The sequence below is a fragment of the Lytechinus pictus genome, chromosome 17 (assembly GCF_037042905.1).
Source record: "Lytechinus pictus isolate F3 Inbred chromosome 17, Lp3.0, whole genome shotgun sequence".
In the NCBI taxonomy this organism is placed as follows: Eukaryota; Metazoa; Echinodermata; class Echinoidea; order Temnopleuroida; family Toxopneustidae; genus Lytechinus; species Lytechinus pictus.
The window spans coordinates 31,596,409-31,615,104 of NC_087261.1; the positions used below are offsets into that span (position 1 = coordinate 31,596,409).

The 18,696-nt window shown below is 37.1% G+C and overlaps 1 protein-coding gene across 1 annotated transcript; it reads left to right on the plus strand.

Annotated features, from left to right (window-relative positions):
- The first annotated feature begins 820 nt into the window (after window positions 1–820).
- LOC129280836 (choline dehydrogenase, mitochondrial-like) lies at window positions 821–6,700 on the plus strand. Its single transcript, XM_064112633.1, has 2 exons — window positions 821–896; window positions 2,462–6,700. Exons 1-2 carry the CDS (start codon window positions 821–823, stop codon window positions 4,234–4,236), a joined length of 1,851 nt encoding a protein of 616 aa, XP_063968703.1. The 3' UTR covers window positions 4,237–6,700.
- The last annotated feature ends 11,996 nt before the right edge of the window (window positions 6,701–18,696 follow it).

Here is an 18,696-nt window from a genome sequence, read left to right on the forward strand (position 1 = left end):
ATATTGATAAGTATTAATTATAGAGAAGTTGTATATAGATGGAAAGGTCTTGTCTCGTTATTCACAAATGTGTTGCTAAATAGTCTTATAGTTGTCATGGAAAAGCGAGAAATGCAGTCTGAATGATGACGTCACAGGATATACACAACCGACCTCCAGATGTATAAATGCATGCAGTTCCCTTGGTGTTTTGTTTTTCCTCCACATTTTTACAGTTTTTACAGTTTTACAGTTTTTATACGAACATCTTAGACGGGACGTATTATGGTATCACGCTCGTTGTCCGTCCGTTAACTTTTCCTTGTAAACATGATAACTTCAGTGTGACTTAACCTAGGCTCATATAATTTGGTGTGTATGATACTAGCATAGATTCCAGGAAGCCTATTGATTTTGAGGTCAAATGGTCTAAGGTCAAGGTCACAGTGACATGTTTTCATCTTACACTTCTTCAGTCCTTGTAAACGCGATAACTTCAGTTTGACTTAACCTAGGCTCATATAATTTGGTGTGTATGATACTAGCATGGATCACAGAAAGCCCATCGATTTTAAGGTCAAAAGGTCAAGGTCACAGAGATATGTTTTCATTAATACCCTTCTGCAGTCCTTGTAAACGCGATAACTTTAGTTTGACTTAACCTAGGCTCATATAATTTGGTGGGTATGATACTAGCATAGATCCCAGAAAGCCTACTGATTTTGAGGTCAGAAGGTCACAGTGGCGTGTTTTCATCTTTCCCTTCTGAAGTCCTTGTAAACGTGATAACTTTAGTATAACTTAACCTAGGCTCATGTAATTTGGTGTGTATGATACTAGCATGGATCCCAGAAAGCCTATTGATTTCAAGGTCCAGATCACAGTGGCATGTTTTCATCTTACCCTTCTGAATCTTTGTAAACGCGATAACTTCAGATTAACTAAATCTAGGCTCATATAATTTGGTGTGTATGACACTACCATGGATTCCAGAAAGCCTACTGATTTTGAGGTCAGAAGGTCACAGTGGCATGTTTTCATCTTTCCCTTCTGAATTCCTTGTAAACGTGATAACTTTAGTATAACTTAACCTAGGCTCATATAATTTGGTGTGTATGATACTAGCATGGATCCCAGGAAGCCTATTGATTTTGAGGTCTAAAGGTCAAAGGTCAAGATCGCAGTGACATGTTTTCATCTTTCCCTTCTGAAGTCCTAGTAAACGCGATAACTTTAGTTTAACTTAACCTAGGCTCATATAATTTAGTGTGTATGATACAAGCATGGATTCCAGAAAGCCTACTGATTTTAAGGTCCAGATCACAGTGGCATGATTTCATCACACCCTTCTGAATCTTTGTAAAAGCGATAACTTCAGATTAACTAAATCTAGGCTCATATAATTTGGTGTGTATGATACTAGCATGGATTCAAGAAAGCCTTCTGATTTTGAGGTCAGAAGGTCACAGTGGCATGTTTTCATCTTTCCCTTCTGAATTCCTTGTAAACGTGATAACTTTAGTATAACTTAACCTAGGCTCATATAATTTGGTGTGTATGATACTAGCATGGATCCCAGAAAGCCTATTGATATTGAGGTCTAAGGTCAAGGTCACAGTGACATGTTTTCATCTTACCCTTCTGAAGTCCTTTTTAATGCGATAACTTAAGTTTAACTAAACCTATAGGCTCATGTAATTTGGTATGTATGATACTAGCATAGATCCCAGAAAACCCATCGATTTTAAGGTCCAAAGGTCAAGGTCACTGATATGTTTTCATTTTACCCTTCTGCACTCCTTGTAAACGCGATAACTTTAGTTTGACTTAACCTAGGCTCATATAATTTGGTGGGTATGATACTTGCATAGATCCAAGGAAGCTTATAGATTTTGAGGTCAAAAGGTCAAAGGTCAAGATCACAGTCACATGTTTTCATCTTTCCCTTCTGAAGTCTTAGTAAACGCGATAACTTTAGTATAACTTAACCTAGGCTCATATAGTTTGGTGTGTATGATACTAGCATGGATCCCAGAAAGCCTATTGATTTTGAGGTCAAAGTTCAAGGTCACAGTGACATGTTTTCATCTTGCCCTTCTGAAGTCCTTTTTAATGCAATAACTTTAGTTTAACTTAACCTATAGGCTCATGTCATTTGGTATGTACAGTATGATACTAGCATAGATCCCAGGATTTCTATCGATTTTTAGGTCAGACAGTCAAAGGTGAAGTAGCCACCTTCCACTTTTCTTGCTTGACCTATTACTCCATTTTCTGCTTTACAGGGGGGCGTATTATGTGCTTGCTTTAGTGACACTCTTGTTCATTCTCATTTTGATGGAATTTTCAGTATTTCCTTATTTGTGTAGATTTGTGAATGCCCTATTCTAATAATATAAACCTTGTTCGGATACAAAGTATCCAAGAACAACATGAATGATTTTTTTATATAATACAGATAATATTTCATATTTCCTTACAGGTTTGCAGGCTGTTAAGCAACTGGCCATACTTCCTTCCTCATGCAGATCCCAAAGACTATTCAGTGTTCATAGAGGTGAGGATGAATACACACACATCATCGTTGGAGGGGGATCTGCTGGATGTGTCCTGGCAAACCGTCTCTCTGCCTTAGCTAGCAACAAGGTTCTTCTTCTTGAAGCTGGGCGCAAAGACTACACATGGAAGATCCACATGCCTGCTGCTCTTATGTATCCTCTGGGGAGCAAAACCTACAACTGGTATTACCACACAGTTCCTCAAAGGCACATGGATAACAGAGAGATGTACTGGCCAAGAGGTAAGGTCCTAGGTGGATCATCCTCCATCAATGCAATGTGTTATGTTAGAGGACATGCTTATGATTACGATAGATGGGAACGAGAGGGTGCTTTAGGATGGTCTTACGCAGATTGTCTACCGTATTTTAAACGAGCCCAGTGCCATGAACTTGGTGAAGATGAATACCGTGGACGTGATGGTCCCCTTCATGTATCTCGAGGTAAATCAAACAATCCTCTGTTTGAGGCATTCATAAAAGCTGGTGAGCAGTGTGGATATCCATACACCTCAGACATGAATGGATACCAACAAGAGGGATTTGGATACATGGATATGACAGTCCACAATGGCATAAGGTGGAATACAGCAAATGCATACCTTCGATCAGGGGATGTACAAAAGAGGGATAACTTGACTGTCCTTTCAAGGTCTTTCGTTGATAGAATTGTATTTGAAGGAACTAAGGCAGTTGGAATAGAGTACACACGGAACAAAGCTAAGAAGGTTGCAAGAGCCACAAAGGAAGTAGTTTTGTCAGGAGGTGCAATTAACTCACCGCAGTTGTTGATGCTTTCCGGTGTAGGGAATGCAGATGACCTAATGGATCTGGGCATCCCAGTAGTTGCCCATCTTCCAGGTATAGGACAAAATCTTCAAGATCATCTAGAGGTCTATGTTCAACACCGATGTACGAAACCCATTACATTGTACAAGGCTCAATGGAAGTTTCCTTACAATATGGTTGCTATCGGGCTTGAATGGTTTTTGTTTCAGACCGGCCTAGCTGCTACTAACCACCTAGAAGCAGGGGGTTTCATCAGGAGTCGTCCTGGAATAGATCACCCAGATATCCAATACCATTTCCTTCCATCGGTTGTCAATGATCATGGGCAGAAACCTGGTCACTGCCATGCCTTTCAGGTTCACATTGGTTCTTTGAGAGAAACTAGTCGAGGCTTCCTGAAGCTCCGATCTCCTAATCCCCGAGAACATCCTATTCTTGATCCCAATTATCTTGCCACCGAGGATGACCGGTGGGATATGAGAGAAGGTATTAAGCTCACCAGAGAGATCTTCGCTCAGACTGCCTTTGATCCGTTCCGTGCTGAGGAGCTTCAACCAGGTCCTACTGTCAACACTGATGCAGAGATAGATGCATTTATTCGCGCCAAGGGAGATACTGCCTACCATCCTTCTTGTACGTGCAAGATGGGTTCTGAAGATGATCCGATGGCTGTTGTAGACAGCAATACCCGTGTCCTTGGCTTGGAGAATCTTAGAGTTGTTGATGCATCCATCATGCCAAGTATCGTCAGTGGCAATCTTAATGCTCCAACAATTATGATAGCTGAAAAGGCAGCTGATATCATCCTTGGCAACACACCTCTTGAAAGATGTGATGTACCAGTCTGGAAACCTGCTACATTAGAAACCCAAAGATGGTCAGGAGATGTGAAGCTTGCAGCAACTGGTTAAAGAACATTCAAAGAAAAAAAAATTGTTCGCACATTTCTGCTGATGTTAAAATTTGCCTTATTTTTCCTTCTTTTTAGATGCAGACTTGTGTAAGTCTTCTTGTCTGTGATTTAATGATAATCTGTACAATATGAATATGAAAGCATTTACTGATATTGTATGGTATTATATGCAGGAGATGGTGATAACTAAAATCTAAATGCAAAATCAAAGGATTTTGTAAAATTTTCATCGTTAATATGGAAATGAATTTGAATTTCAATTGTGCCTGTGTGTTTCAGTTTTGTAAAAGAGTTTTGAAAATAGATTTTATATTTTTTATGCCTCAGTTAGCTTCCTCCTATCAATGTCAGAAGCATAAAGTTTGGCTGCGGTTGAGAATTCATCTAGACACGCCAAGAAGAAACTCCCCCATTTTATAAAATGCCATACATATAGCTATTTTGCAAAATATTTTTATCCAAAAATTCAACTTTTGATAGTGTTTCTAAACTTTTTACATTTTATTGTCAATTATCGATATTCTGAATCACAAATCCCTAAATGACCCAAGATTGAAAGAAATGCTTTTGTCTCGCCTGCATCGCAGAGCATGACTATACATGTAGGTGCCGTTTTTCAGACACCGTCGGTGTTATCAACATTGAAATCTTAATGGCGCAGGCACATTTCCCCTATGGTGGCTGTACGGCGAGTCGCAAACAGTCGTTTTAACTTTTTTGTGCCAGCCACAGGTAGGTGGTCTGAATAAAAAAATAAATAATACAGCTGTTTCTGACTCGCCGTAAGGCCACTGTAGGGGAAAGGTGACTGCATGTGCCATAACCAAGGTTAGGCATTTGAAATGACATCCTAACTTAGAAACTATAAGGACCTATTTCATTAAACTTGGACATAATTAGAGTTATCAAGTATCTGTGATCATCTTACCTGAGTTTGAGGTCATATGACATATGTCAAAGGCCATTTACATGTAGGTTCAATATAATTTAACTATGTTGGGGGTATTTGCTGTTTTGAAGGGGGGGGGGCATAATGGTCCCTGTGGCCAGGCATTCAAGTTTGCAAAATAACCAAGGTAAGTTGGGGTTAACCATGTATTAACTTTTTGAAATGTAACTCTGAAAGTCTATGGATCTACAGCAGTTCATGAAACTGGGACATCAGAGTAATCTAGTATCACTGATCGTTTTGCTCGAGTTTCATGTCACATGATTAAGGTCAAAGGTCATTTAGGATCAGTTAACTTTGATCATGACTGATTTTTTCAAATTCCCCTTTTTCTACTAATTAAAGATTGCTAAATTCCTATTTTATTAATTGACTCTAATGAATCAACTGTGAATGATGCTTTTTGAAATGTCATAACTTTGGAAGTCTATGGATCTAGTTCATGAAACTAGGACATAAGAGTAATCCAGTATCACTAATTGTCTTGCACGAGTTTCATGTCATATAATTAAGGTCAAAGGTCATTTAGGATCAGTGAACTTTGACCATGACAGATTTTTTTTAATTCCCCTTTTTCTAGTATGATTGCTAAATTCCTATTTTATTAATTGACTCTAATGAATAAACTGTGGATGATGCATCAAAATAGGATTTCACTTGATTACATTCTTTGAGAAAGAAAGTCTGTCAATTCACATGATTCTGCAGGGAGGTGAATTCAGCCACGAGGGTTAGAAAACATCTTGCTTATTTGCTCATTAGCATAGGGCTCTGCAGTCTGGCTGCCAAAGCTCTACATGTACATATATAGAACATGTATGTTTTAAGGTGAAACTTCTTGGTTATACAACAGTAGTGTCAGTAACATGCATGGGCATCAGTGCAGTGGATTATCCTTCGTTCATTGGAGGGGGGGGGGGGCATCTCTTGTTCCATGCCCCCCCCCCCACACTGTGTGTGGGCCACACACACACAAAAGATAATCCTTTGCTCCAACACTTATGGTCAGTAGGCTACCTTATCATTATTTCCTACCAAAGAAATTAGCTCTTTCAGAAAAAAATGTCTGCAATTGCATTAATGATTAATGTGTGTATCTTTATTATTTTACTAAACCAAAGAAAGTTGGAAAAACCAATAATTCATTTCTATGAATATAAAATAATTTTCGCTAATACCAAAGACAGAGACCAAAGAAAATAACTATCAGTATTGAATTATAAAAAAGTAGTTTTTTAGATAAAGTATGGTCAATACTAACCTAAGTTATCATTGAATTTATGCATTGAATTATGTCTAATTGCGTGAATTAATATTTTTACATCAAAGGTTGTAACGCATATAATCAGATGCCATTTACATGTTGATCGTCATGAAGACCATTTGCTAATATTGTTATTGATATTTTCATTTTTGCCTTTGTGTTTTCTTCTTTAGTGGGATTTTAAGCTGACATTCGTTATGTTTGAAACAGATCTGATTAAAAGCAATATATTGTAATGAAGCCGATGAACATTTGCTTTTCAAGTGCCAATTATGTATGTCTTTGTTGATTATCATAATTCCGAGGGGGGGGGGTACTTGGACTATGATTGGACGGGGGTGTGAGGCTCAGGGCTTGAAACCCTTACCCATTTCTAAGGGTCATTTGATCGTGAACAGGTACCCATGTCAAAGGATTTTTCTCAAAATACAGACCCATGCCCAAGGATTTTCATTAAAATATAGACCCATACTACAGGTACTCGTCCCGGGGTCCCGGCTACTCGTACTCTCGATTGTCATATCCATGTATCCGAATCCCTCTTGTTGGTATCCAGACATGTCTGAGGTGTATGGATATCCACACTGCTCACCACCTTTTATGAATGCCTCAAACATGATTGTTTGAAGGGGACCATCACCTCCGTAGTAGTGATATTTACCAAATTTGTGGCATTGGGCTCGTTTAACATACGGTAGACAATCTGCTTAAGAGCTACTAATTATGTCTCCTTTTTGGTCCGTTAGTCTGTCCAGGGATATGGTCTGTCCATGGACCTACTACAGCTAGGCCCATGGTCTGTTAGTCCGTTGGTTCGTTGGTCTGCTACAATTTTTTCAAGTTTTTGTTCAGCTTCCTTTTTTTGCATCAATTATGTCCATAGTTGGTACAGACAGGGTTGGCACGTTTTAAACGGCGTGTTTTAAAACATGTTTTAAAACGCGTTTTAAAACACCCGTTTTTTTACCAAAAAAAACGTGTTTTAAAACACCTCATAGACTTGTGTGTTGTGAATTTGGATGGGTGTGATTTTAGATTATTATTTTTAAATACTTTTATTTCTTAAGTGGTGTATTATTTTCTTCCAACTTACTAAAAAAACTCTTTCTCAACACCACTCCTTTTCTCCTCTTTCTCTCCCCCCCCCCCATTATTCTCCCTTTCTCTATCGCTTTGTCATGTTCCTTTCCTCCCTGTTCAATTGTGCACATCAATCCATATTAAGAATTTTCACATTTTAACAAACATATCTGAGTGTTGTGCTAATTTGTTTGGACAGGGAAAGAAACACTATTTAAAATAAGCTCAAATACATGTAATTGTAGTACTTGAATGAAATGAAAGCGTTGCACAAGCATAATAATATAGACTGTAAAACCGACATCGTACTGAGGTACACCAGAAAGCAGGTAAAACTTTGCGCTTTGTATTGAGGAAGAAAAGTACTATTAAGTATAAGATAATCAGTGAGCAAAACTTAAAGGACAAGTCCACCCCAAGAAAAGTTAGATTGAGTAAAAAGAGAAAAATCCAGCCAGGAAAATTTCATCAAAATCGGATGTAAAATAAGAAACTTATGATATTTAAAGTTTCGCTTAATTTCGCAAAACGGTTAATATGTACATCCTGGTCAGTATGCAGATAAGGGGACTGATGACATCACTCACTCACTATTTCTTTGTATTTCATTATTTTCTCATTGTCATGTGAAATAAAGTTGGTCATTATTTTCAAATCTGTAAAAAATTGAACTATTGTATTTTTTAATTAAAAAATAAAAAAACAAAATAGTGAGTAAATAGTGAGGGACATCATCGACACTCATTTGCATATCACTGAGTTGTGCATACAATTGTTATAGAAAAGTAAGCAAAACTTTAAATTCGATTTCGATTAAATTTTCAGCATTATGCTTGTTTGATTTTTCTATATTGATTCAATCAACATTTTTCTTGGGTGGACTTGACCTTTAATCCTAACATTGTAATCACAGGGGACCTTAATGGCCCCCTCAAAACTTTATATGATAAATTCATAAACATGACAGGGCCATGCCATATCATTCAAGACTACTTTTGGGATGCATGCATGGGTATTCAGTTATGATATTACATAACAAGTGCATGTCACATCCCGAATTGCTCAAAAACATGATTTCATGTATAAAGCAAATGCAAATTCACGCCAAAATTTGTATCTGTATCATTATTTGTATTTTTGATAATATTGGAAAATTATTGCAGATAATTTCCATTAAAAAAAAACAAAAAAGTAAAAAAATATACATAAGTATTATAAAAAACAGTTAAAACAAACAAAAACAATACTGATTCTAATATGCATTTTATCAGAATTCCTTAATAAAAAAAACAGTTCAAGGGCTTTATTTATAGATTTAAACCCAAATATGTATTTCATTCATGCACTAAAATTGGCATAATTGATTCAAATAAAATAAAGCGTATTGATTTAATTAATTACAGGTAAGCTTCGAAACCCCATGTCATTTTCTTCCATTGTGCAAATTCTTCTGCCCCCTCCCCCTAGATTGACAAGACTCAAAATACCCCGGGACTACTTGTATGTGTACATGTATGAGTAATAAACTTACAAAATGTCAACTTTTGTGGGTTTTTTTGGCATTCCATTTCCATGATTTTTTTGGGGGGGAAATATGAACTTTTCTGTTGGAAATTCAGTACAAAAAGTTGTAGTTATCTCTTTACTTACTCCAAAAAAGTATTTCAAACATCAAGAGCTTAAATCATACTGTATCAAGGGTATGGTTTAATTGATTTACAGAAAATTGCATCACTCGTTGGGAAAAAAAACGTTTTAAAACGATTTAAAACGTTTAAAAACAATAAAAAACGTTTTATTATTATTATTTTTTTTTTTATATAAAAAACGTTTTTTATCACAACCCTGGGTACAGATCCTTGGGTAATACCACATGTAACTGCATGAGAATGATGGGGTCAAAGGTCATTTAGAGGTCAACAGGTCAAATGATATGAGGTCATGTTCATCTTTATTTGATTTGAAGTTGTTCAAATTATTCTCATTTCTTTATTTCTGCATCAACTTTGATCACACTACTTCACACTGCAAAAACACTGGTGTTAATTTAACACCATGTGGAAGAGCCGTGGTGTAGTGGTTCTGACTCGCCTTGTAAACAGAGGGTCGTGTATTTGAATCCCACCGCGGTCTAGCGTCCTTTGGCAAGGCGTTAATCCACACTTTGCCACTCTCGACCCAGGTGCTAAATGGGTACCCGGTAGGATGTGAGAGATATTGTATGTTTGATTTTGCCATCGCCATTATGAGGCTGCGATGAATGCAAGGAATGCTCCCCAGGGAGTGGAAATTGTGCACTTTTCATGCGGGATTTACATGAATCCAATGACCGGGGTAATAATATGCTATAACGCGCTTTGAGCCATTCTGGGAAAAGCGCTCTATAAAAATTGGCCATTATCCAGGAATCTATATACTCAGTATGTCGACACCAGAGAAGTATTGAAACAGCACCAGTTTGGAATCAAACCAATGCTGTTTTAATACTAATTGGTGTTGTCAAAGCACCTATCTGGTGTTAGACAAAAACCAAACTGGTGTTGTTTAACGCTTCTCTGGTGTGGACATATATAAATTCCGGGCTGGTGTTTAATTAACACTGGTTTTTTTGCAGTGCACTTGGTTAAAAATGATCCTTGGGTAATAGGCCCTACCACATGTGTGTTGTTGAGGAAGATTGGGTCAAAGGTCATCTAAGGGTCTAAATGTCAAATTTCTGTTCATTCTAGTCTGATTTCTTTATTTCTCCATTAATTATGTCATAATACACTGTAAAAACTATGGTGTTAAAACTGACACCAGATGGTGTTAATAGAGGACCACACCCCGAGGTGTTAAAATTACATCCTAGAGATTGAACATAACATCAAAGAGTGTAAATGTAACAACCGAAGGTGTTTTAATAACACCTAGAGGTGTTAACCCAACACTGTCAATTTAACACAGGTGTAAAATAACTGGTGTGGTCCTCTGTGTACACCGGTTAACACCAGAGTTTTTACTGTGTATGTATATTGACCTTCAGCCTCATATATTTTTAATTAGTTTAAATGCATAGAACTACTAAATTTTATTCAAATTTGACAATGTTAAAAATATGCAAGAATTAGCTACATGTGCATGTTAGCTCCAATCTGCAACCTATTTGATAATAAATTTTTAAAAATGCGAACTTCTTTTATATTATTTTCAAGTCTTGTATCATTTGCCAGGCATGTAAAGGTGACACTCATTGTTTAGGAAAAAAATGGGATATTAAACATTGTTAGAATTAGATATAAATGATATGCATGCAATAATAGATAACAATATATACATATATATTTTTTGTTATGGATGTAAGCATTGATGTTCAAAAATACAACTGCAAAATACTAGGCTGATCCAATATAGCATTATTTTTTTACACCATTTTATATGCAGCAGGTTTAATTTGAGAAAAACGCATTTGAAAATTCAAATTTACTTTCACGTCAATGTATTCGATTTAAATGAGTCATTTAAGCAAAAACAAAGGTATTTAGGATAAAATCCTTCTTCATTATTTGAAGAATGGTAATACCCATAAAATATTTTTTTTTAAAATACCGTTAGCCTTTTTCGCAAAATTGGACCAGCTCATGACATGCGGCCCAAAGGAAAATTAAGAAGGGAATGGATGAATAAAAGGAAAAGGAGAGGTGGAAATGAAGGGGAAAAGTAGAGAAATTGAATGGAAAGGAAGAGGGAACAAGAATGGGAAAAGAAGAGAAAAGGGAAAGGGATCGAGAGGGGAAGGAAATAAAGGGGAAGAGAAAGAGAGAGAGAAACCAAAAGAAAAAAGGGAATGAGAAAGAAGGAAAGGGGTTGTAAAGAGAGAGGATGGCGAAAAGGAAGGAAAGAGAGGAAGAAAATAGAAAAGGGGAAAAAGATATAAGGGGAAAGGACTGTAAAATATGATATTTCCTTTAGCCTACAGTGCGTATCAAAAAATACGGGACAGATTTGAAAAGTCTATCAAATTTTTGTTTCAAATAATGATGTCTATATTTTAGTGTTAATAGATGCTCTAAGGTCTTATCTTTGAAATGCAATTTAAAAAAATTAATTTTATTCATGCTTGAGCGAACACATGACGTTTTTGTTGGGGGTTCAAAAAGAGGCTTGCGCCAGAATTGCAGAATATGTGTAATACAGTGATCAGACTTTTTGCTAATCAGGAGACTTCCTCTTGACCTTTTCATTATCTGTGCCACAATTTTCAAATTATGCTGTCAAATTTCATTTACAAAGTTATTTATTTAATTGAATTATTTTGTTTTTTCATTTAAACTTCTCTTACCTTTTAATTTTCCTTCATAAGTAACTGAGGAAAGAAATTTTTGTTTTGGTCAACCCAAGCAAGAAGATTTGAATTATTAATTGGGAAAAATTTGTGATTATTCAAATCGTTTTATTATGTGAAACAAATTATGTTATGTACCTTTAAAAGACATGAATCTATTTTTCAATGGGTCATTAATTCCTTGACCAAGTAGTTTAATTGCTTGACAGGAAACACAGGAAGGGATTCATGTCTTTCAATGACCATGATGTATTGAGTGAATTTTAAAGGAGCTAGATATGGCAGATCGAGTAAAATGTATTAAAAAGTTGTGAGCGAGCGAAGTGAGCACGCAAATATTCCCACTGTTTAAAATTACAATATCAAAGTTTGTGATAGATTTTGACATAATATTCAGAAAATAATATCATATTTTACTTTCTATCTTTCCTTTTATTTCCTGTCCACTTTTTTCTTGGTCATGATTTTTTTAATTAAGGGGGGGGGGGGAGCAACCCGAGCGCCCGCCCATCTGTGTGGCTTTGTTCAAAAGGAACCATAACCTTTGTAGCACATAATGAAAGGATTTGAATAAAAAAATCCATGCTCTCCCATAATTCGGTTGTAAAGAAAAATTTTAGCTTGAAGAAGGAATATTCAAAGCTAACAGAGAGCATATTAAAAAGAAATAACAGAATAATTCAAGCAAATAAATAGATCTGAAAATGAATTTTGACCGCATGATTTGAAAATTATGGCAAAGATAATGAAAAGGTTAAGAGGAAGTCTGCTAATTAGAAAGAAGTCCGATCATCATATTACTCATATTCTGCAATTCTGGCGCAAGCCTCTTTTTGAACCCCCAACAAAAACGACCCGTGTTCGCTCAAGCATGAACGAAACTATTTTTTTTTAATAGCATTTGAAAGACAAGACCTTAGAGCACATATTAACACCAAAATATAGACATAATAATTTGAAACTAAAATTTTATAGACCTTTCAAATCTGTCCCGTTTTTTTTTTATACGCACTGTAGTATACGTAGACTGACATACAGGATTAAGATAGATAAGATTGATTTTATTTTATAGACATTGTTAAACTGATATCTATTGTTGCCGTGTAGAACAAAATGTAAAATTGAAATAGTAAACATTATAAATTGTGTTTGACAAACAACATAAAATCAACAATAATATGAACAGAAATATTAAACTATTACAGAGGGATCATAGATGAGGAGGAGAAGAAGAAAAAATCAAGAAAATCGAATATTAAGAATGAACGTTTACCAGAATTTGTATTTAACTACCATTTACAAAGACATCAAGAATCTACAAAATGAAATATGGCTGTGTAGCTATTACAATAATTCAAGACCAAATTCTGAAAAAAAATTAAGCGAAAGTTTAAGAAACAGAGGGCAAAATGAAATTATTTGAATCACACCAAAGAGATTTAAAAAAAAATAGGACATGTTGTCTTTTGATTGTGGCTGTTAAAATCTTGACCACGACAATTAACTGATATATATCGGTGTATGAAGGGTAAAATATTGTGAACATAGAAATGTCAGAAATATTGATGTTTCCAAAAGGGATACTAAAACAAATATGTGATTTATGCTGAAAACTGAACACATAAGAATGATTTGAAGACTTACAATTACTAAGTACTTAACATAGAAAACGAGTGAAAAATATTTTAAGTAGTGAAAGTGCGACGGGTATGTAATGTAAAGTCTGTAAAACAAACTACGAGACTAGACGAGAGGAGAAACGAGACAATGGTGGCCTGGGGCCGTGTTCCATAAACGAGATACGCATGCTTTATCAGAAAAAAAAAGGAAAAAAAAGCATTTTGTTTTTTTTTCTGTCCAAGACAAAATTCTTAGCCAAAACGCGTATTCCATAAAGAATTGGCAAATAATTTGGCTGAGTTATTGTGCGACTAAGACAGATATAAGGCTAAGTAAGTTCTTAAAACTGCAGAGTCTGTATTCCATAAATACAACATGGCTAAGAAGTTTGCCCTAACTTTAGGACAGTTGTGAGTTGTCTTAATTGTTTTAGTTTCAAGGCGATTTCGGCCCACGCCTTTTCTTTATCCTGAAACGTGAATTAAGCTTTGGTCTCAAGATCTCGTCCGTCTCTGTATTTTTCTGCATTTTTCTCTGTATTTTTAAGGCCGTTGACAAATGATAATAACAAATAATATCAACATAAAATATTTCTCGCATGCATATAGCAGAGCGAGACTATAGGCGCCGCTTTTCCGACGGCGGCGTCGTCAACATTGAAATCTTTACCAAGGTTAAGTTTTTGACATGTCATCATAACTTATATGGACCTAATTCATGAAACCTGAACATAATAGTGATCCAGTATTAATAAACATCCTGCCTGAGTTTTAGGTTACATGACCAAGGTCAAAGGTCATTTAGGGTCAATAAACTTAGACCATGTTGTGGGAATCAATATCAAAATCTTAACCAAGGTTAAGTTTTTGAAATGTTGTCATAACTTCGAAAGTATATGGACCTAGTTCATAAAATTTAGACATAAGAGTAATAGTGTATCACTGAAGATCCCGCCCATAGTATATATCTCTATGATCCTGCCTGAGTTTCAGGTCACATGATAAAGGTCAAATGTCACTTAGGGTCAACGAACTTTGGCCATGTTGGGGTTATTTGAGGAATCGTCATCATAACTTTAAAAGTTTATGGATCTAGTTCATGAAACTTGGACATAAGAACAACCATGTATCCCTTAATATCATGTGCGAGTTTCAGGTCACATGATAAAGGTCAAAGGTCACTTAGGGTCTACGAACTTTGGCCATATTGGGGGTATTTGAGGAATTGTAATCATAAATGATGCGATTTGGCTTTAACACATGCAACGCATCACTGGCGGATCCAGGGGGGGGGGGCAAGCCAGCCAGTGCCCCCCTTTTGTAAGGCGCAATTAACAATTGTAATGTAAAAATGTTGTTATAACAGAAGTGTGCCCTCCTTCCCTCTTGAAAGTTCTTGTCAAACTTTTTCGTGGACGAAATGTCCTGACATTTTGGTTAGAAACCTTTTTTTTGCTTTTTTTTTCTTAGGGAAAATGTGCCCCCCCCCCCCCGTTTTGGAAAATCCCGGATCCGCCCCTGAAACGCATAGACTTTTTACTGCGGAGCAGCTGTTACGTTCGCAACAAATGTTGTATGACGTTGCATTTTTTTTCATGACGTCATAAATTTGAGACTTTGGCTTAGCCATATCGTCTGACTTGAGACAAATGTCTTAAAGTTTATAGAATATCGTTAGGGAAGATTTCTTAGACAAGCAAAATACTAAGACAAATCGCTCAAACTTAAGCAAAAAGCTTATCTAGTTTATAGACTACGGGCCTTGGTCCCCCTGCGAGGAGACGGCTAATGACGAACGTGTAGTAAACGTCATATTTGCGTTTATTCAATTGTACAAATATTCACAATTAATTATAGGCACATTCATTTATAGTGACATACGCATTGCATTTACGGTTTAAAAAAGAGCTTGACATGTTTGTTCTCAGGTAATTATATCAACTTTATTTGTTTAATGAGATATTCATTCTTGCATTTAACTGTATTCTAAAAAGTTTGATGTTTGAGATATGTTTCGTAAGGTTTCAGACCAGTACTATTTCTACAAAATTTTGCTCGTGCTTTGCGCTCGCATTGTGAAATTATCTTTTTTATGAATTCAATACAAAAGAAAGGGTTATAACAATGAAAAACTGTAAAATATGATTTTTAACTGGAAAAATCGACTTCAAAGTAATAAAAGATGAAGAGGATAACTGGAAACTGTATATTGTTCAATCGATTAAGATATAAGTTGAATAGAGATTATAATGTTTTGTTGTGAAGCAGAGTGCAAATCAATTTAAACAATGTTTCGCCACTAAGCTTAGCGTATCTTAGCATCCATTTCTTAGACGCTTTCTGCAACGTTCAAAGTCTGTTGAAAATGCCAAATCACAATGGACAGATTAGAGGTTATTGTCGAAAGTTTGGGTGGACCGGGACAGTACATCGTCTGAAGATTCGGACCAAGATTTAAAAAAAAATGTTTCTTTCTACAAAAGTGTGGGGGATAATTATACGTGCCACCCCTCTTCGAAAAGTGGGAGATAAACACCCCGGGATTTACGACAGTGTCTTTATAATGTATTCGTTGAAAGAGAAAAAAAAAAGGAAAGAGGGAGCGGAGTGACCGAGGAAGATAAGTGGTGATGATGATGAACAGCATTTGTATAGCGCCATTTAATCTGTAAAAAAAAACATTCAAAGGCGCCAGCTTCCCAATATGTCACCCATTATTCACAAAGTTGCTGGTAAAGATGGGTCTCTAGTTCAGATTTGAGGGTCTCATGTTGTTACAATCACGAATTGGATTGGTAGTGAATTCCAAAGCCGAGAAGTATAATACGACAAATCTCAATCCCCGTAAGTTTTCAGACGAGTACTGGGCACTCACTCAATTAGACCAGTAGAGCTAAGTCCTGGCCGAAGCTGACGTACTGTACACTGATCAGACAAGTTACATATCTCGGGGGCAATTTATGGAGAGCTTTATACGTAAGTAGCAGTTTGATGGCTGATGCAGGTAAACCAGCAAGAAGACAGTTGCAGAAATCCAGTATAACAGAGGTTATCTGGGAATGGATGATATTTTCCACAGCACCTCGTGTAAGACAATGTCTGATCTCGGCAATCCTGCGGAGCTGGTAGTATGCAGACTGGCATATATGCGATATGTGTTTCTCCATGCTCATTGTTCTATCAAAGACCACGCCAAGATTTCTAGCCTTGCAGATTGAAGATATAGCTTCCTCATCTATTAAGACTGGAGTTGTCATATTGTTATCCATATGTGGAGATGACAGAACAAGATACTCCGTTTTATTTTCGTTAAGCCTGAGGAAGTTGACATTCATCCAACATCGAATCTCCTCAATGGCAGCACCAACAACAGATACACAAGCTTCTGCATCTCCAGCTTTTGGATCAAAAGTGAGGTAGAGCTGGGTGTCATCAGCATAGAAGTGCACACCAAGACCATGTTGCCGAATTATAGAGACTATAGGGGTGATGTACAGTGTAAAGATCAAGGGACCGATGACAGACCCCTGCGGAACTCCATAGTGGAGGATAGCCACATGAGATTGCATGCCATTGATGACTACAGCTTGTCCTCTGTTGGCAAGATAAGAGCAAAGCCATTGTAGTGCAGAACCATCAACTTCAAAATAGACTCCCAGTCTCTCAAGCAACAATCTTCTCCACTTTGCCAAGATATGGTATATTTGACACTGGGAGAAAGTTGACCAGATCATTATGATTAAGTGTAGATTTCTTCAAAACCGGGGTGACGTAGGCCAGCTTCAAACTGTCGGGAGCAATTCCATCCCGCACTAATCAGACCTGCGATGGGTAGAGCTAAGAGACAACAATGCTGCTTCACAAGTACTGTAGGCACTGGGTCGCGTGGACATGTCTTGGCAGGTGCCTTGCAATTGTACGCTTGATGTCCCTGGACATGTAGGAGGTAGTACAGTCAGATGAGCATCACAGCTACTGGACAAGGAAAGCATTGTATGCTGATCAAAAGTAAGTAAAAGAGATGCTTGCACCCACTCCTGAATTTCCCTTTTTTACAAAGAATGTAGAGAATTTAGCAGCAAGTTTAGCATCAGATATATCGTGTGGTAGTTTCTTTGTTGCTTGAGATTTCTGATGAAGAAGTTGGTAGATGATCCCATACAGGTCTTCTGATCATTACCACAATCCAATATGAGGTTGGTCAAAAACGTAGTCTTTGCAGCTTTGAACAGTTCTTTGGTGGGGTTCCTCTGTTCCTTGAAAAGCTGTTTATCAACAGATAGCCTTGTCCTCAATTTCCTCTCTAGTTGACATCGCTTTTTCTTAGCATCTGCAATCGCCTGGTTGTGCCATGGAATGGCAGGATGAAAACACAAGATTAGTGGTGCATATTTATCAGGAGTTCTCTCATGGCAGGGGGGCAGACTGCCCCTCCCCTGAAGAGTCACAACTCATGCAGGGGACGTACCCCTGCCCCCCCCTGACGAGTCACAACTGACGTTTTTTTTTCCTGGTACGAAATCCTTTATTTGAAGACCTTTTTTTTTTGCTTGTCAATTTTTTTCGCGGACGAAATATCCTCCAAAAAATTTGCCCCCCTTTTGGAAAATCCTGGGTACGCCGCTGCTCGAAGTGTAATACAGGTTGTGATGCATCAGAAAATCCCTCAGACTTCCCAACATCCAAGCGAAATTTGGTGGGATCAATTGCCTTAATCCGACGAAGCTGGAATTCTTATCTGCCTTTGGCTTCTGAAAATGCAGCTTATAGTGACTGGCCGAGTGGTCAGACAAAGCTTCAGCTATACCTACAGACTTCAAGCACTCTTCTCCAGCCCGGGCGATAATCAAGTCCAATGTATGACCAGACTCATGGGTTGGACCATTCACAAGCTGCTCAAGGTTATGATCGTTGAGTAATGACATAACCCTCTCGACCCGAGCGAGTCCTCTTTCTCCCAGTGGATGTTGAAGTCACCCAGTATATCAGTAATTTGCCAGTGAAAAGAGCATATTTATCCAGGAGGGAAGAAAATTCTTGGATAAACACTGAAAAGCTAGACTTATTTTTAGGTGAGGGTCGAGGACGATAAACAATCACTACTTTGAGAACAACACTATCACATCTTACATCACATTCAGTAAAGGATTTGAATTGCCATGGCCACTACCCTGAGGTGTAATAGGTAAACTTGACTTGTGAAGTAGAGCAACTCCTCCACC

Excerpts from the sequence above, each read along its gene's own strand:
- LOC129280836 (XM_064112633.1), top strand. The coding sequence starts at position 821 with ATGGATCCCAGAAAGCCTATTGATTTCAAGGTCCAGATCACAGTGGCA. Across the intron at positions 897-2,461 it reads TCTTACCCTTCTGAATCTTT|GTTTGCAGGCTGTTAAGCAA; the intron begins GTAAACGCGATA and ends ATTTCCTTACAG.